We start from the raw sequence: 20,253 nt of genomic DNA, 5'->3' as shown, positions 1-20,253 counted from the left end.
TGCACTGGATGTTCGAAACTGGACATTGGGTTCTAAGTTGAACCCCATGTTTCAGGACCTCCTCTGTCAACTTTTTATACTTAGAACTCTTCTGAGCAGCGACGGATGCAGTTAACATCTCCTCCTAGACTAGAGAGCTTTTCGTTGCATTTCATAGTCTTCAAGACGTCGGCGTAGCTTTCATCGTCAGTCTTGACGATAATCGCCTCACTTCTGTCTTTTCGCTTGCCACTGCCATTTGAAGGCGCACCCTTTTTCTCACGGGCTCTACTCTTCTTAGCAGTGACCTGCTCCGCTCCATTTACCGCATTCCTTGTAGCTTGTTGACGACTCCGCTTCGCCTTTCTGGGATTCACGACCTCCGTCCACGGCAGGTCCTCCTCCCGACGATTTTCTGTTATCCTCTTTGGTGGGAGGGAATGTTTTACGTTGTTCTTTAGGGCCAACTGTCCGCTCAATCCTCTCCGGACGAGTTTCGCATCTCTCCTCTTAGGCGGCCTTTTAGCTACATTCAGGTCCACCGCCTGCGGGACCTTACTTGGGTTCGGAATTGCACCGCTGATGGCTGAAGTTCCACAGTCTGGCTCTCCGCCAGCCGCTTCCCCTTAGTAAGCAGACGAATCTCCGATTTGGTCTCCTTCCTGGCCTTCACCGCCAGCACCTTCTCCTCAGTAAGAATGCGAATCTTGTGCTCCGCCTTCTTACTGGCCTCTAGCAAAGTCTTCCACTCCGACTTCGCCTCCATAACTAGAGCGCAGATGGTCAGTACGGCCTGTTTCAGGTCCTTACTATAGTTTACGCAGGTATCCAGAAAAGACATAATTACATCTGAAACGTCAGTAGTCATCTCCATTGTCTGGCCTCCGCTATCCTCGTGGTTGGTCATCACCGAGTTTATGACCTTGGTCAGAGTGGGGCCATCCATTTTTACGTCGACCGGCACCTCATCTGACCCACCACGGCCATCACCTTCGCCTCCCCCGGCGACCTTTGGGGTGACTGATTAAGGCCACTTCGTATAGCGAAAGGGTCCTCCTTACCGCCAGACACCGCTCCTCCGTTTATTTTCTTTTGATTTAGTTGAAAGAATCATTGCTGTTGGGTCCTTCTTACGGCTGCTGTCGAATCGCCTTATTGATCCCATGATTATCTATGCATACCTTGCGGCATGCAGGGAGGCCATGCGAGGGTTGACACTTTCGTGTTCAGGCGCTTGTTAGGAAAGAGCATCTGAGCCTATCCCACGCAGTTTGACGGTTGGTATTCTTTAACCTTCCTAATGCATTAGAAAAAAGTGACACATTTGGACCCATGATTTCATCACGATCACAAAAACTCAAATTTCAACCGATTTTCGATTCATCCAGATTGAACTCTCTAATCCCCGGAGAACCTGTACTAAAAAGGTACTGTTTGAGCTTCTCAATCTGGCACCTAATTTTCTAGTTTCGTTCTGTGAAACAAAATATTTTTTGCAAATTTGTACTCTGATGATTTCAACTGTATTTGCTATCTTGTATGCGCCATTTATTGGCATTTTTAAGCGGTTTTTGAGCGGAATGCAGGTTAGAGGGCGCGAATTGACGATGGCTTCGGCTTCCAAGACTACAGTCTCTAACGCTTTATCATTTGGCGGCCCCATTACCATTTTTATAGAGCGAATCATCCGCTCCCAGCATCCGCCCATATGGGGCGCCGATGGTGGATTGAATTGCCAAATTGTCCTCGCATTTGTGAACGTCGACGCATGGCCCTCATGGATTGTTCGAATCTGCTCTGCAAGTAGGTTGCTTGCCCCCTTTGAAACAGGTCCCGTTGTCAGAATAGAATGCTGCTGGGGCACTCTGTTGATTCCAGTTGGAAAACCGCCTGATGTCGATCAACGGCTGTGGAGGTTCTCGGTTGAAGTTGAAAGTGGAACGTAATTCTCCATTTGTATTCCATTGTTTCCCGGTCTGTTGGCCATTCCGATTTTAGGTGGTAGAGAAAAGTTTCACCGATGTACCAGCGACTATTCGGACGAAAGTCAGGGTCAGATCCCCACTTCGTGGCATCGTCGGCCACATGATGCTTCGATGGAACATGGTACCAGTCGTCTGTGGTTGACGTGTTCAGTATCTCGCCTACTCGAAACACCACGTAGGGATGATAGGGTCGGCTGTCCGATTTGATCCAGGCGAGTCTTAAAACTTGTCGCTTGGTAGGAACGATCTGCTGCATTAAGAACTTCTGTAGGTTCTCCTTCAACACTTCAACCTCAAATGAGGAAATGTCTTCGAAGAGCTTCCACACAATTCCTAACACTCGCTCGATATGTGTTGATCCGTCCAAGTCGAGCGACTTCATCTTCGAACGTCCAATGAATTCGAGACAATGTTTCGTATTTCGAATCCGCCCAGTGCATGAACATGTTTCACCTCATTTACCAGCTGGACTGCTTCTTCTACGAAGTCTACGCTATCTAGGTAGTCGTCCACATAATGGGCGTCGATGATAGCTTCCGCGATAGCTTGCGAGACATCCTCTTCTAAGGGCCCTGTCACTTTACCTGACTGTGGTGTGGAAGTCGAGACAGAAGCTTCGCTTACTGGTACTGAAGTAGATGATACTTGCTTTGGTGCAGGATCTGTTGCCGATGGTGCAGAACTAACGGGCTGATGGGCTAGGTCATGTTGCGGGTTGACCATAAAGGATGATGAGTTCGTTGTATTTGCCCTCATTGGCCATTGATTAACCAATCCGCAACATTTTGTTTGTTCGCCCAACTGCCCAGCTGGATGAGTCTGGACGCATTGTTGGCCTCCAGAAGTAGATCCATCTTTTGCTGCAAGAAGGCCTCATCCTCCTCGGCTCGCTTCCTCCGGATTTCATCCACCTCTGCACGTTGTTTTAACTTAAGGGCCCGCTGTTCTTCCAGTTGGAGTAGTAGCAATTCTTTCCGGGATCTGTTACTAGCAGAGCTTCGTACCGGACCGTGTCTGGATTAAGGCTTGTCTGTGGTTCTCCCGCGCAACCAGGATGAAACCAGACGTCACACATATCACATCCGAACATCTGCTCGGTGGGGCTGCTCAACGAACATTTTCCACACACTCTTGTAGATTGCATCGTGCCTAACTATGCACTACTGTGCCAACTCCAATCCGATGAGCTTTATACTTCACAGCTGTACCAGAATGAAATTTGATTTTCCGTTGAAAATTCATTTAAATTAAAAAATTTAAAAACTGTCGCAGACAATTGGATATTAACTTAAGGTTTTTTTTAAAATGCTTTTTCATTAAGTCTGGTTCATATTGCCATTTTCTTTAAACCCTTTTTTCTGATCACCTTTAAATTAAACTTCATTGTGATACAGTGAACTCTCCTTTACTCGATATTGAAGGGACCATCGAGTTAGGGGGGTATCGAGATAAGGAACACATTTATATTTTGTCGAATGCCGAGTTTTGCCGAGTAGGTCAAATTTGTTTCCTTATTAAGTGAAGTGAGAAGTCGATACTGAAAAACGGAAGTGAGTACTGAGTAGTACGATGTTACTGCACACATGAGTAGTGGAGAGTGAGTAATGATAAGAGAGAAGTTAGTGGTGAGGAGTGAAATGTGATAGTTGCGAAATGAGATATAGGATGTGAGAAGTGAGATAGAAAGAAGCAAAGAGTGAATGAGATGATAATTGGGAAGTGAGAAGCGATATGTTGAGTAGTGAAAAGTGAGTGGAGAGATATAGAACAGAAAGAAGAAGGAAGAAGTAAAAAGAGAAGGAAAGACAAATAATCTCGTTTCATATTTCTCGTTCCGCGGTCCTTTCTTCTTATCAATCCCTTCTCACAACTCACTCAACATTTCTCACTTCTAACATTTTTATTTCTTCGTTCTTCTTACGTCTAGCTTCTTACCTCTCTCTTTCCAATACTAATTCCTCACTCCACACTTCTCATCATTCATTTCTCACTTCAAAAGGTCGAAGGTCAAAAGGTCGAAGGACAAAAGGTCGAAAGGATAAAAGGTCGAAGGGTCAAAAGGTCGAATGGACAAAAGGTCGAATGGTCAAAAGGTCGAATTTGTGTCATAACGTCGAAGGTCAAAAGGTCGAAAGGACAAAAAGACAAGGAATGAGTAGTGAAAAGAGAGACGTAAGAAAAGAGTAATGAGCAACCTATGCATAGGTAAATGAGAAGTGAAAAGTGAGAATTGATAAGTGAGAAATGAGAAGTGAGAAGTGAACAGGGAGTAGTGAGTGAGAAGTGAAAAGTAAAAAGGAAGAAATAAGAAGTAGAAAGTGACAAGTGAGAAATGTGATATAAGGAGTGATAAAAATGAGAAGTGAAAGATAGAAAGAAGGAGGGAGGAAAAATATACGGTAAGAAAGGAAAAAGAAGAACAGAGGAAGGAAAAAGAACAAAAAAGAAAGAAAGAAGAAGGAAGATGGAAGAAGGAAAAATAGAAGGACGAAGGAAGAATGAAGAAGGAGAGAAGACACAAGGATGCAAAAAAAGAAAGAAGCAAGTAACAGGGAATGGAAAAATAGAAAAGAAATAAGGAACAAAGAAGAAAGAAATAAGTAAGAAAGAAGGAAGAAAAAAGGAAAAAAGAAGAAAGAAAGAAGGAAGAAAGGAAGAAGAAAGAAGGAAGAAAAGAGAAAAAAAACAAGGAATGAAGAAGAATGAAAGAAGAAACAAGGAAGAGAGAAACAAAAAAGAATAAATTATTGAAGGGAAAAAGGAAGAAATAAAAAACAAGCAGAAAGAAAGGAAAGAAGAAGAAAGAAAGAAAGAAGAAAGAAGAGAGAAAGAATGAAGAAAGAGAGAAGAAAGAAGGAAGAAAAGAGGAATGAATAAGGTAAAAAGAAGTAAGAAGGAAAAACAGAGGAAGAAAGAATGAAGAAAAACGGAAGAAAGAAATAAGTAGGAAAGAAGGTAGAAAGACAAAAGAAACAAAAATAAAAAAGGCGGAAGAAGAAAAAGAAGTTGAAAGGAAAGTAGAAGATGGAAAGAAGAAGGAAGGACGACACAAGGAAACAAAAAAAAAAGTAGACAGAAGAAGCAAGTAACAGGGAAGGACGAAAGAAAAATGGGGGAAATAAAAAACAAAGAAGGGAGAAATAAGGAAGTAAAAAGAAAGAAAGAAGGAAAAAAGAAGAGAGAAAGAAGAAAGAAAAAAGGAAAAAAGATGGAAGAAAGAAGAAAGACGGAATAAAGAAAGAAGTCATAAAGAGTGAAGAAAAAAAGAAGGAAGAAAAACTGTTTCCTGAAAAACTGAAAAAAGAAAGAGAGAAGCGAGGAAGAAGGAAAAAAGAGAGAAGAAAGAAGTTAGAAATAAGGAAGATGAAATATGGAAGGAAGAAACAAGTAAGAAAGAAGAATGGAAGGAAAGAAGCATATGAAGTAAGAAGGAAGAAGAAAAAAGAAGAAGAAAGAAAATAGAGGGAGACAAAATATTAAAGAAGGAAGAAAAAAGAAGAGTCTTTCTTCATTTCGACCTTTTGTCCTTCGACCTTTTGACGCAGTTTTTTTGTTTCGCCCTTCTGTCCCTTCGACCTTTTGACCCTTCGACCTTTTATCCTTTCGACCTTTTGACCTTCGACCTTTTCTCCTTCGACCTTTTGTCCTACAACCTCAACTTTTCACTTCCCTCTATTTATTTCTTACGCACATCTCAACTCTCACTTCGTACATCTCACTTCTTATTTTTCACTTTTCTCTTCTCACTTCTCAGTTATAACTTCTTATATCTCACTTCTTACTTCTCATTTCTCACTTATCACTTTTCATTTCTAACTTCTAACTTCAAGAGATGAGCCAGTCCTGGGCTGAAAATCTGTTAAATGAGGAATACTTCCGTCGTGCGGGGCTTCTTTTGACAAATCAGGGGCTACTTTGAACATTTAAAAAAAATAATTACAACGAAAATTACTATAAAATTGTTATTATCACCAATCAAGTGTCTTGTTGATAGTTGGATGACAACTTTCTGTTTAAAATTTGGTATTTTTTCCGTTTATGTTTTTCAAAAAATCAAAAATCCAAAGTAGCCCCCGGAGTCAAAAGAAGCCCCGCACGACGGTTCTAACTTTCCACTTCTTACTTTTCATTTCTCACTTTTCACTTCTTACATTTCACTTCTTACATCGCGCTTCTGACTTTTCACTTCTCAATTCGAGTTTCTTACTTCTCACTTCTAACTTTTCACTTCTCATTTCTTACTTCTAACTTCTTATTTCTCACTTTTTACTTTTCACCTCTATCTTCTAACTATATCGTGCATGCAATTGTTTCTGACAACATTGAATTAGCGAGGTGAAAATGCTTTCAAAAATTACTTCGACTTAGAGAATATCGAGTGAGGGAGATATCGACTTTCGAAGGGAACGCAGTATGCTAAATGCAAGGGACTTTGAATTTCATCGAGTAAGGGAAAATATCGAGTAACATAACATCGAGTTATGGTTAGTTACTGCCCTTCTATTAAGTCACTTTTAAAGAAATTGCTCCGTGTTTTTGGTCTGGTCTGGTTTAATTAACATCTAAAATTTCAAATTTCAATTTCGTACGTTACTGAGAACGAAACATTTTCTGCTCGGGCATTCATTCCGTATCATCCCGCGCAGCATACGATTGTTAATTTAATTTATGGGGACTTACGGTGGAGAGCATCATCCTGCCAAGCTTATATAGGGAGTTGCCATTGTGGTGCAGCTTCCACATCGCTGCTGCTGCTGCAGCTCCAACGAGGAACCACATTAAAATGCGTGCTAATGTAATACTAATGTTTCTTGTCGCTCCGGGAAAGAAGATGGGGCGAGGGCTCCTGCTGTGAGTACCGAGCGTCCCGGGCTGTTCCTGGCCCTGTCACCGACCGTGGTCTAGTGGGTTTATTTAGAAAACGAGTTTTGCTCCGCCAGGCGTTGAAGCCCTCCAGGAGGATTTACTTCAGATGCAGTTTGTACAATGATCGTTTGATGGGGCTTCGGCCCTGTGGGATTCCAGGAGCGTAACGTGAAGAAAGAACGAGGGAACGCCTTGTTAATTATATCATTTTTTCTAGTGAATGAGATAAACCAAATACTATCGTCAATTGATGATGGATTGGCAGAAGTGTGAAACTGAATGATTATGAAGATCGATGGAGATCAATCAGCAGAAACATCTATATCTGATTTCGATTGGTATTTTATAATGATGTCGATGATTATCCAATTTTAACAATTTAATTAAGCCTCATTAGAGGTACAGTTTTATCGAAACTCCATAAAACCTATTAAAAACAAATATTGTTAAATTCAATGGTTTTATGACCGTACTTGCGGAGTTCAAAGGTATTTGACCTCACAGGGCAATACTCTTTGTCCGTAATCGATCCCAAAACGATTGAAATTGAAATGCAGTCGTCGAAACTCGATACACCTTTGGTCATGTTCCCGGTCACTTGTCAATCCCCCAAAACCGAAATTGACACGTTAACAGGCCCATCTTGTGAAAAACAGCCCAAAGTCACGCCAAGCGGTCATGCGTCTAACCATCGTCGCAACGGTACTTGGGAAAAGGCCGATCGAAATCTACGGCCGGCCGAAATTGAGGAACGGCGGCGCGCGCGGACGCATGTCCGCCTTCAACACGCCACACGACGACGAATCGGTCATTTATCATCCCGTGGGTCTGGACTTTTCGACCGATGCATCTTCGAAACGCACTCGAACTCGTCTTCTCCTGTCAATCGACAACGCGGTGGGACCACCAACATGCATTTTTTATCAATTGGGGTAAGGATTTACTCTGGAGCACCGAATTTCGGGCGAATGCCGTCGGGAGGGGTTTTTAGGCCTAATTGAAATAAATTGATAGCCGTCAGCCAACACACGATCATCCGGAACGTGATCGGATTCTTGTCGAGATTGCCGCCATCCGCCCTTAATTTGAAAGGCTTGTCTCGTCAATCTTTGCGCCGAAGCTGAACGTTTTCTATTGTTGGTACTGCAGCAGCATCGATTGGGATAAAAAAATGGATTACATGGTTTGTAAATTAAGAAAAAGTTGGAAAAATAATTCCTCCTTAATTTTTAGAGTTCAGATTTACAATTCAGCATTCAAAATCTAAAATTAATAAATCAGTAATCAGAATTCAACGTACAATCCATTCGATTAAACGCTTCTGAACTGTACGAAATCGATGGGTGCGGGTGCGTTCGCAACATTACGATGCGCTCCGGCACTTTGTTGTTGATGGAAAGGAAAAGTTCATTGTTCCGCATTCCGCATTGTTCTGGTGGTAGCCGCCCACTCCGGTTAGGTCAGTACCAGCATTACTGCGGCCCATAATGTATGATGAGTGGACTGGGCCCGAGATTCCTATCTGAACGAAACTGGGTCACAGATCGGTTGTCGTCACCGGCATGTGCCATTGTCATCGGTTGGGGGACCAACACGTCGTCGTCGGTACAATGGACACATAAATAAACGTACGAATGAGTTTTGATTAATCGAGAGAAATGGGCGACAGATTGGAAACGGACATCCAATGGTGGTTGGCTCAACTATCGCTTGGATACCTTTTGAAGCTACTTTTGTTTTGCAACTTCGATTTTTGCGAATTTATTATAAAAATGATTTTACAAACAATCTTCTTTATCTAAACCTGATTTGCACAAATTATGAATTTGAAATTGTGCAAATTAAGACTTATTAGTAGTGGTTTCCATTGTAGAGTTAATCAGCAAATTCCTATCGATTCGCGGTATTGAAAATGGCAAACGCCGCGTGCAAATCAATGAACGACCAATTGGAACTGCTAAACGTTTGTCGTCTGAGCCTGGACTAGTTCAATGGACTACGATTCTATCCGCCGATATGCTGACACGATTCGTGTTGAAATTTGTGATTTCCTATTTCGCCATAATCAATTTGTTTTGATTCCATTAAAAAAAGCCTCAACTTCTCATCAAACAAGACGAGAGTGAAATCACGACTCAGCCCATCCATCGCATCGCACAGGGATCAATCACTCACGCACGGGCTGTCCGTCCAACCCGTCAATAAACTTACATAAATGGGCCGCAAAGATGATCGCGCCGTCATCATCGTCGTCAGCATCAGCATCCAGCATCCAGCATGGTTCATACTTCGCTCCACATCGGCATGCCTGCCGGAGGGGAGTTTGTTTATGATGCACCGCACACGAGTGTATGACATATTGCAGCGATTAATTATGATGCAACGCAGCCACGGCGCAGTTGCCGCAATGAAGACTTAGATTTATTGGATCAACCTTGGCGGTGGGGCTGGACAGGGGAGGTCGCCCTCCCGGAGGCTAAATCATTTATCTGCGATATGCGTAAATGTGGAATAATGTGCTCAATCGGAAAAGGCGGAAATTGAGTTGATTATTTAATATTGCAGAGCTTCTTAACAATCCTGTAGCTTTAAAACTAAAAATTGGAAACAAAAACAAAAAAATTAAAAATGAAAAACTAAAACTGGGAATCAAAAACTGTTAAAAATTGGAAAATGACAACTTAAAGCTATGGACTCCGAGCCTCTTGAAAGGAGGCTTTCGAGCCTCTTGAAAGGAAGCTTCCGAGCCTCTCGACAGGAGACATCCGAGCCTCATGAAGGAAGATTTCCGAGCCTCTTGAGAGGAGGTCTCCGATTATCTTGAAAGGAGACGTCCGATACTTTTAAAAATGGGCTTCCAAGCCTCCGAACCGGAGGCTTCCGAGCCTCTTGAATGGAGGCTTCCGAAGATCATAGAAGGAGGCTTCCGAGCCTCTTGAAACAAGGCTCCCAAGCCTCTTAAAAGGAGGCTTCCAGGCCTCTTGAAAGGAAGCTTCCAAGCATCTTAAAAGCCTCTTAAAAGGAGACTTCTAAGCCCTTTTGAATGAAAGCTACTGAGATTTTTAGAGAAAGGCCTTGATGTTTAGTTCAGAAATGAACCGTTTGTTTGAGAAACGGCATATGTAACATTTTTGGCCAAAATGAGATTTTTATATATTCTGAATCCTCGTCCAAAAATACGTATTCTGGCAAAAAATACGAAAAAAAAAAAATTTTGTTCAGGAATGTATGAATTTTTTTTCGTTTGTTTGAGAAACTACATATGTCCACGTACTTTGAAGAGCAATTGTGGAGTACTGCTTACATTTTTTGCACTGACCCACTGTGTTGAGTTTTGCCAAAACTATTGATCTGTATCGAAGAAATCGAAAGATTCGGTGCAAATTTGTTCAAAAACAGTTTTTTGTTGTTTTCTCGAAATAGTGTAAAATGGACTTATGCAGTTTCTCAAACAAATGATTCAAATATATTCCTAACATATTATTCAACATTTCTTCTCTCAGGTAGATTACATTGAAGATTTTTTTAATTTGTTTATTCGACGATTTGTTCTACAGCCGTGCTTAAACTGTGCTGGTTGGAGTAAGCAGGATTCAGAAGTCTTTGATTTACTGATCGCCATGAATATTGCGTACATTACAAAGTTTCAGTATAAAAAATATCAGAACTTTATCTAAAAGTTATTATTGAAATTTTTATACATCCGCCATAACGCCAGCAAAGGTACCCCAGGTTAAGAAACGCAGGCATATTTAAAAATTAAAAAAATAAAATCTTGGGATGTTCGTTCGTCATGATTTAAACGAACTTTTTGGAGATTTTAAAATGAACTTTTTGGACACAGAAATCATTTCATTTCTGGGGAATTCTCAAAAACGATATTCGTAAAAAATTGGTTTCAATCGACCATCAGAAAAATATTAAATGAACTTTCTGGAAAACATTGCGGGACACTAAACAGAATTCAGTACAGAATCCCTTCAAAATTGTTATCAGAATCCTCCAAGGTTTCTGTTCATGATTTTCCAAAAGATCCTGTACCGAATCCGGCCAGGATTTTGTTCAGAATCCCGCTAGACTTCCGTTTTGAATTCCCCGAGGAATCTGTTCAGTGTTTAGAATCCTGCAAGGTTTTCTGGAAATTTCATTTGATACTTTTCAGAGCAGATCAGAATGTTCAGAATCACGAAAGAATTCTGTTCAGAATCCCGTCAAAAATCGGTTCGAAATCCTAACAGCATTCTGTTCAGAATCCTTCGACCATTCGGTTAAGAAACCAACAAGTTCGGAATCTTGTAACGATTCTGTTGAAACCCTAGAGGAATTCTGAGCAGAATCCAGGCAGGATTCCGAGCAGTATCCAGACGGAATTCGGGATTTCGACCATAATCCTTGCGGGATTCTGATCACCATCTCACATGAATTCTGTTCAAAATCTAGTACACATTCTGTTCAGAATCCGTAAGATTTTTGTTAGGAATTATGTTCTATCAGGATTCTGTTGAGAAACCCGCAATTTTTCTGATCAGAATCCCGCCAAGATTCTCGCCTAGATTGAGAATTCCGCCAGGGTTCTATTCAAAATCCCGCCAGGATTCTGTTAGGAATCTCGCCTAGGTTGATAATCCTGCCAAGGTTCTGACCAGAATTACTCTAGCATTATGTATGTAATGCCGCCAAGATTCTGTTATCGGAATCCCACCACGATTGTGTTTAGATTTTCCCCAGAATTGTGTCTAGAATCCCGCTAGGATTTCGTTTAGAATCTCACCAGGATTCGATTCAGAATCCGGCCAGGGTTTTGTTCAGAATCCCGCCAAGAATCAATTCAGAGTCTCGCCAGGATTCTGTTCAAAATCCCGACAAGAATATGTTCGAAATACCGCCAGAATTTTGTTTTGCCAGAATTCGGTTTAGAGAGCCACTACGATTCTTTTCAGAAACACATTTAAATTCTGTTTTGAATCTCGCCTGGATAGAGCATCGAATGTCACAAGGATTCTCTTTAGAATTCCGCCTTGAAATCCCGCAAGTATTCTATTAAGAATCCCGGTGGGACTCTGTTATGAATCCCGCCAGGAGTTTGTTACTAATCCCGCAAGGATTTCGTTAAGAATCTCGCCAGGATTCCGTTCAGAATCCCACCAGGATGTTTATCAGAATCCCAGATGTTTATCAGAATTTTGTGGAACCCCGCCAGGGTTTTGTTTAGAACCGCCGGGAATCCTTAAACTCTTGAAGAATCTTGCCAGAATTCCTTCCATAATTCCGCCAAGAATAAGTTCAAAGTCTCGCCAGGTTTCTATTCAAAATCCTGTTGAGTATCCTACAAGGTTTCTGATCATAACCCCGGCTAAATTCTGCTCAGATCCTCGGCTAGGTGCAGAATCTCATTGGTATTATGTTTAGAAATCCGTTATGACACTTATCGATATCCTGCCTTGATTCTGTTAAGATTCTCGCCATGATTCTATTAAGAATCCCATCAGGGTTGTGTTAGAATCCTGCATGGATTTCATCAGGGTTCCTTTAAAATTCGTGCCAGGATTTCGTTCAAAATCTCGCTAGGATTCTCATAATAATCCCGCCAGGGCTTAGAATCTCACAGGCCTCTGTTCAGAATCCCGCAAGGATTCTGTTGTGCATGCTGGTAGTTTGGAGTCCCGCTGAAATTCCATTGAAGATCTTTCCAGAATTCCGTTCGATTCAGAAATCGGCGAGGTTTTTCTTAAAATTCCGCCAAGAATATGTTCAGAATACTGCTAAGATCTTAACGAAAATCCACCAGGATTCTGCTCAGAATCCCGCCTAGAATTTGTTCAAAATCCCGCCATGGATTTTGTTCACGATTCCGCAAGGAATCTCAAATCTCGTAGAAATTCTGTTCATAATCCCGCCGAAATTCTATTCAGTGTCCCACAAGAAATCTGTTCAAAATTCCGCTAGGATTCTGTTTGGAATACAACCAGAATTCCGTTTAAAATCTCATCCAGATTCAGATTACCACCAAGATTTGGTTCAGAATCCCCCCGAAATTGTGGTCAGAATTCCGCTAGGGCCTTGTTGCTATTATGCGGGATTGTAAACAGCATTATGGTGGGATTCAAAAACTGATTCTTTGCGGGAATCTGATGGAATCGTCTGCGCAATTCTGGACAACATTTTTGCGAGATTCTGAACAGAATTTTTGTTAGATTCTATTCAAAATCCCGCAAGAATTATGTTCAGAATCCCGAAAAAAAAACCGTTTATAATCCCGCTAAAACTATATTCAGTATTCCACCAGAAATATGTTCAAAATTCCGCCAGGATTCTGTCTAGAATACAACCACAATTCCTTTACAATCTCGCCCAGATGCTGTTCAGAACCCCGCCAGGGGTTTGTTCAGAATCCCGCCAGGATTGTGTTCAGAATTCTGCTCGCATTTCTATTCAGAACTTGTCTTAAATCCCGCCATAAATCCTTGAGATTCTCGTCAGAATATTGTTCAGAGCGCCTCCAGGGTTGTGTTCAGAATCTTTCCAGAATTCCGTTTAAACAATTCGCCGAGGTTCTGTTCAGAATCCCGCCAGGACTCAATTAAAAATACCACCAGAATATTCTGTTTGAAACCCCGCAAAGATTATGTTTCGATCTCGCCAGGAACGGGGGTCTCGTAGCGTAGTTGCCTATACGTTCGCCTTACAAGCGGATGGTCATGGGTTCGATACCTAGCCTCTCCACCAGATCCTAGTCAGTCAACGGATCTGCAGCCCATACGGTGGCGTTTTGAGGTACGCGCCTTACCGTCCCGGCAGCCTGATGACAACTGACTCCAACGTTTAACGGATTAAATGGCAACCGAACAATGCAACGATCATTGGATACACGACATGGACAAACGGACACAATGGACTCACGACCATATGAATTGCCAACTACAACGATTACGAATTATGGACATCTAAAAATAGATTCTGTGTGGATTTTGTAGAGCAGAGTACCCCAGTAGATCACGACACAGTAGCGGTTAAGAACATGGAGTGCCTACCAAATATATGAATAAAAAAAAAAATATCTCGCCAGGATTGTGTTCAGAAGTATGCTAAGACTTTTTATTAAAATCCCTCCAGGATTCCGTTGAGTATCTCGCAAGTCTTATATTCAGAACACCGCCAGTATTTTGTTCAGAATCTCTCCAGTAATCTATTAAAAATACTGCCAGTATTTTGTTTAAAATTCTGTTTCAAATATTGCAACGATGTTGCGATCCCGCAAGGATTGTGTTCAAACCACCGCTAGGATTTTTATCAGACTCCCGCCTGGATTCTGTTCAGAATCTCGCCAGCATCCCGCCAGGATTCTGCTCAGAATTCTGATCAGAATTCCGCCAGAATTCTGTCTAAATTTCCGACAGGAATTCTTGATATTCTCGCCAGATTATTTACTGCTTAGAAACCCGCCATGGTTTCGTTCAGAATCTCGCCAAGATTATGTTCAGAATACCGCCAGAATTTTTATCTAAATCCCGCCAGGATTCTACTCAGGAATCTGCCAAATCCCTCCATGATTCTGTTCTAAATTCTGTTCAGAATTCCTCAAGAATCTGTTCAAAATCTCTCAACGATTCTGTTTCGATCCTTGCGGAATTCTAAGGACAAATCGATCCTTGCGGAATTCTGATAAGTATCCTGGCGGGATTCTGATCACCATCCTGGTGTGAAAGAAACTCACTAGTAATCAGCTCATAATCCCGCAAGGATGTTTTTCAGAATCCCGCTGAAATTCTGTTAAAAATCCCGCTTGTATTATGTTCATAATTCCATCAGAATTCCGTTCATAATCCTGCCGAAATTCTATTCAGTATCCCACGTGAAATCTGTTCCAAATTCCACTAGGATTCTTTTTGGAATACAACCAGAATTCCGCTTAAAATCTAGTCCAGATTATGTTCAGATCACTGCCAGGGTTTTGTTCAGAATCCCACAAGAAATGTGTTCAGAATTCCGCTAGGATTTTTATCAGTATCCCTCCTGGATTGTATTCAGAATCTCACAAGGGTTCTTTTTTGGAATTTTGTTAGATTCCCAAAGGATTTTGATAAGAATTCTGTCTGAAATCCCGGCATGAATCCATGAGATTCTCGCCAGAATACTGTTCAGAACCCCTCCAGGGTTTTCTTCAGAATCTCGCCAAGGTTCTGTTCAGAATACCGTCAGAATGATTATCTAAATCCCGCCAGGATTTTGTACATAATCCCGTCAAAGTTCTGAACAAAATCCCGCCAAGAGCCTTCTAAATCCCGCCATGATTATGTTCTGAATTCTGTTCAGAACTCTTCAGGAATCTGTTCAGAATGCTACGATTTTGTTTCTATCCTTGCGGAATTGTGAGCACAATTATGGCCGAATTTTGATAAGTATCCTGGTGGGATTTTGATCATCATCCTAGCATAGCATAACATAGCATTGGATGTTGTTCATAATTCCGTCAAAATTTCGTTCACAATCCCACCAAAATTCTATTCAGTATCCCACAAGAAACCTGTTCAAAATTCTGTTTGGAATAAAACCAGAATTCCGTTTAACATCTCACCCAGATTCTGTTCAGGTCACCGCCAGGGTTTTGTTCAGAGTCCCGCCAAAATTGTGTCCCCAATTCCGCTAGGATTTTTATCAGAATCCCGCTAGGGGTCTGTTCGGAATTCCGCTAGGATCTCGTTGAGAATCACGCCAAAGTTCTGTTCAGAACTCCGCCAGGATTCTGTTTTGAATTCTGTTCAGAATCCCGCAACAATCCTGTTGCTATCATAGCGGAATTCTTAGAATATATCTGTTCGGATTCTGCGCAATCTTGACGAGATTTTGATCAAAATTACGGTAGGAATCTTTGGAGGATCCTAAACATTATCCCTTCGGCATTCTAAACAGATTCCTTGCGGGATTCCAATTAACTTTCGGAGACTCGCTTAGTCCTGAATCACTCATGCAGTCTCGCCTCTGATGTGCGCAAGCGTGCTTTTTTCATTAGAATGTTGTACTTTTTTCAACGGTGCGAGTCCTCGAGGGTTAAAATCCTTGTGGGATATTGAACAGAGTCTTTGGGTGAACTCTGAACAGAATTATTCTGGATTGTGAACAGCATTAAGGCGGGATTCTAAACTGATTCCTTGCGGCATTTTGAAGGAATCGTTTGAACTAAGTGATGAACTTTGTATAAACCTTAAAAATCACTTTATTAAAGAAATTTAATAAAAATCGTTTTGCACGATCATGAACAACATTCTTGCAGGATTCTGAACGGAATTTTTGCTGGATTCTGTTCAAAATCCCACAAGGATTATGTTTAGAACCCCGAAGAAATTCTGTTTAGAATCCCGCATGGATTTTGACAAGAATCCCGCAAATGATTGTGTTCCCGCAAGGATTATGTTCAGAATCCCGAAGAAATTCTGTTTAAAATCCCGCAAAAAAAACCTGTTTAAAATCGCCAGAATTCTGTCTAGATTTACGCCAGGATTTTGTTGACAATCCCACAGGAATTCTGTTGGGGATCTCCCAAGGGTTAGGTTCTGATTTGGTTGAGCATCCCGCAAGGTTTCAGAACTAAATTTCCCAGATTTTGGTTGAAAATCCCAGACAGGATTATGTTTAAAATCCCGCCAATATTATGTTAAGAATCCTGCCAGGATTCGGTTGAAAATCCCGTCAGGATTCCGTTGACATTCTTGCCACAACTCTGTTCAGAACCCCGCTAAAATTGTGTTCAGGATCCCACAAGGGTTCTGTTCGAAATTCCACCAGGATTTCTTTGAGAATCTCGCTATGATTATGTTCAGGGCCCCACAAAATTTCTCTTCAGAATCCTGCAGCGTTCCTGTTGCTATCATAGCGGAATTCTTAGAATATTTCTGGTCGAATTCTGGGCAGTGTCTTGGCGAGATTCTGAACAAAACTCCGGTAGGAATCTTTGCCTGATTCTAAACATTATTCCTTCGAAGTTCTAAACAGAATCCATGCAGGATTCCAAATAAAATCCTTGTGGCATACTGAACAGAATCTTTGGAAAACTCGGAACAGAATTATGCGGGATTGTAAACAGCGTTATGGTTCAATTCTTGCGGGATTCTAAACAGTATTTTTACTGGATTCTGTTCAGATTCCCACAAGGATTATGTTTAGAATCACGAACAAATTCTGTTTGAAATCTCACAAGGATTTTGACAAGAATCCCGCAAACGTATGTGTTTAGAATTCGTTAGGATTGAATTCAGATTTCTGCCAGGATTATGTTCCTAGTTCCGCCATTTTGCCAGATTTATGTTGAGATTCCCGCCAGGATTATGTTAAGAATCCCGTCAGTTTTCAATTCTCGCTAGGATTCCGTTGAGATTCTTGCCACAATTTTGTTAAGAACCCCGCCAGGGTTTTGTTCAGAATTCCGCTAGAAATCTGTTCAGAATCCCACCTGGATATTGTTCCGAATCCTGCAGAGTTGTGTTCATAATTCCATTGCAATCTTTGCTGAATTCTGAGCTGCATTCTGGCGGGATCCTAAACAGATTGCTGATAGATTTTTTGCAGGATTTTGAGTATAATTCTTGCGAGATTCTGATCACCATCCAGCGTAACAGAATGCTGTAACGATTCTATTGAGAATCCCGCAAGGGTTCTGTTCACAGTACTGCAAGAATGCTGTTCAGAATCCCGTCAGGATTCTGTTCATAATATCTCTAGAATTCTGTTCTTTCAGAATTTTGCTGAGAATCGCGCAAGGTTCCTAATAATAATCCCGTCAGGATTATCATCCCTTAAGGATTCTGTGTATAACCCCGCCAGGATTCGCCAGGATTCTGTTCAGAATCCCGCCAAGGTTTTGCTTACAGTCCCGCCAGTATTCTGTTTAGAATCCCGCCAAGGTGCTATTAATAATCCCATCCCATAATAATGCATTCCTTTAAAATCTCATCTTGATTCCGTTCAGAATCCTGCTACGATTCTGTTCAAAACCCCGCCAAGGGTTTTATTCAAAACCCCGCCGGTATTCCGTTCTGAATCACGCAAGTATTCTGTTCCTTTTTGTGGATATAATCGCTGCGGGATTCTGAATCCTGGTGGGATTCTGAACTGAATCCTCGCGGGATTGTGATCAACAACTTTGCATAATTCTGAACAATTTTTTTGCGGAACTCTGATCACCATTCTACCATAATCCCATAATCATCGTTTTTGTTAAGACTCCTTTCAGGGTCCTGTTCATATTCTCGACAAAATCCATGTGGGATGCAGGACGGAATACCGGCGGAATTCGGAACAAAACCTTGGCAGTGTGTTGAACAGAATCCCACCGTGATTATGTTCAGAATCCCGCCAGGACTCTGTTCAAAATCCCGTCGAAAAATTCCATCTGGAAACTCGCAATAATTCTGTTGCGATCCTAGCGGAATTCTGGGCAGTATCCTGGTAGGAATCTTAGCGTGATTATAAACATTATCCCTGCGGAATTCTAAACAGAATCTTCGCGGGATTTTGAACTTCGTGGGCTTCTGTGTTATGTGTTATGTTCCTGTTTTTTTTTTTTTTAATTAAAATCCTTGTTGGATTCCTAACAAACATTCCGATAGAATCGTTTGTGCGATTCATAACCAAATCCTTGCATGATTCTTATCCCATCTTGACGGAACACGGGTTCTGTTTAGAATCCCGCAAGGGTTTTGTTAAGATTCCCGCGAACGATCGAGAACAGATTGCTGCCAGAACTATCTTCATATTTCCTCCGGGTTTCTGTTCTGAATTCCGCCAGGATTTTGTTCTACAGTGTTGGAAATAAAAAAGTGAACAAAGTCGTTTCAAAAGAACAATTTATTAAAAATTGTAGATTCTGCACGTCTTCTTTAAATGGATGCATCTGCCCGGTTTAAGGGGAAAAAAAAGTTGATAATGCCTTCTTTAAAAGAACGCGTGTGCCCGGTATAAGGTGAAGAGAAGTGTAATGCTTTATTTAAATTGATGCGTCTGCCCGGCATAATGCGAAGAAAGGGGTAATGCCTTCTTTAAATGGAAGCGTCTGCCCAGTAGAAGGTGAAAGGAGGAGATAAAGCGTTCTTTAAAAAACGCGTCTGCTCTACATAAGGCAAAGAAAGGGTTAATGCCTTCTTAGAATGAATGCGTCTGCCCGGTATAAGGCGAAAGGACGCATCTGCCAGGTAGGCGAAGGAAGGGGTAATGCTTCTATAAAAGGATGCGTCTGCCTGGTATAACGCGAAGGAAGGGGTAATGCCTTCTTTAAATGATTGCTCTGCCCGGTACAAAGCGAAAGGAGGATATAATTCCATGTTCAAATGAATACGTTTTCTCGGTATAAGGCGAAAGGAACAAATAAAGAATTATTCATAAAAATTCCTATTCGTAACAAAGTAAAGAGAGGAGTCCGTCTGCCAGATATAATGAAGGCAAAAAAAAAATTACAAAAATTTATAATAATAAAATTATTAAAAAATTACAAATTACAAAAATTACTTGTACATGTTCTGAGAGGCCTTCTTTAGCTGTGCGGGAAGATGCGTGGCTGCCAAGCAAGGGATAGTTTTTTTTTGCATTTTTTAGGGATAGTTATTTTTAGCATTTTTTTATATCCAACATTGTAAATCCCGACAGAATTTTGTTCAGAATCCTGCCAAAAGTCTGTTCAAAGTTCTGCAATGATTCTATATACCTATTTTACGTGATGAACTAATAAATAAAATAATAATAAATAAAAAAATCCCGTTTATAAGAAAAAGAAAAATCTGTTCTGATTCCCGCAATGTTTCCACCTGGCAGAAAAAAAATCTCGCATGAAAAAACTATAGGCTTCTGCTTGGCTCTTTAGCCTACAATGTGGCTTTTTGGATAAAATAGATGGAGCAATCCGAAATAAGGAATCCACAAATATGCAAGGCATGGATGTTTACGGATCAGGTACTATGTCAGAGACGTTTGCTAGTTTAAGTTGGGCACCATGACACAGAGTATACAAAATTCCAATATGCGTAGAATTTACTGGATGTCATTATCATCATCATTGATCTAAACTGGTAATCAGGGTGGCTCAAAACAGTATGGGAAAAACTTTTTTTAATTTTTTTGGTGGGTCGCCCTCTTATTCTATTTGATGCCCTGATGCTCTGGACAAAATTTCAGCCAAATCGGTCAACGTTTGGGCGGTGCTAAACTCGTTGGAAGTTTATATGCAAAAATGTATGCAGAAACGTCCAAAAACAGAGAATTTCAGTTGGACGGCACAACTTACGATAAAGAACTATAACACTCATTGAAGTTTTGAATACAGAATGTTATGCAGAAAAGCGCGAGAAGATTAAAGTTTGCCCGGCTAAGTTATTAGCATTTCTCTGAAGTGGGGTTTGAGCAAATTTCGTTTCTTTTACTTTTGAAAAAAAAAATC

At 41.1% G+C, this 20,253-nt stretch overlaps 2 protein-coding genes across 4 annotated transcripts in view; one reads left to right on the top strand and one right to left on the bottom strand.

Annotated features, from left to right (window-relative positions):
• The window catches only part of LOC134207700 (uncharacterized), a 322,256-nt gene that overhangs the window by 98,645 nt on the left and 203,358 nt on the right, over window positions 1-20,253 (top strand). The window lies entirely within an intron of this gene.
• LOC134219147 (uncharacterized) overlaps window positions 2,585-20,253 on the bottom strand; it is an 85,254-nt gene continuing 67,585 nt past the window's right edge. The window contains 2 exon segments of the mRNA XM_062697845.1: window positions 2,585-2,662; window positions 9,042-9,138. Of these exon segments, the coding sequence (XP_062553829.1) occupies window positions 2,585-2,662; window positions 9,042-9,138 (175 nt within the window).

This window comes from Armigeres subalbatus, chromosome 1 (assembly GCF_024139115.2).
Source record: "Armigeres subalbatus isolate Guangzhou_Male chromosome 1, GZ_Asu_2, whole genome shotgun sequence".
In the NCBI taxonomy this organism is placed as follows: domain Eukaryota; kingdom Metazoa; phylum Arthropoda; class Insecta; order Diptera; family Culicidae; genus Armigeres; species Armigeres subalbatus.
Note: the sequence above shows the minus strand (reverse complement) of the source record. Positions and strands in the feature narration are given on the sequence as shown.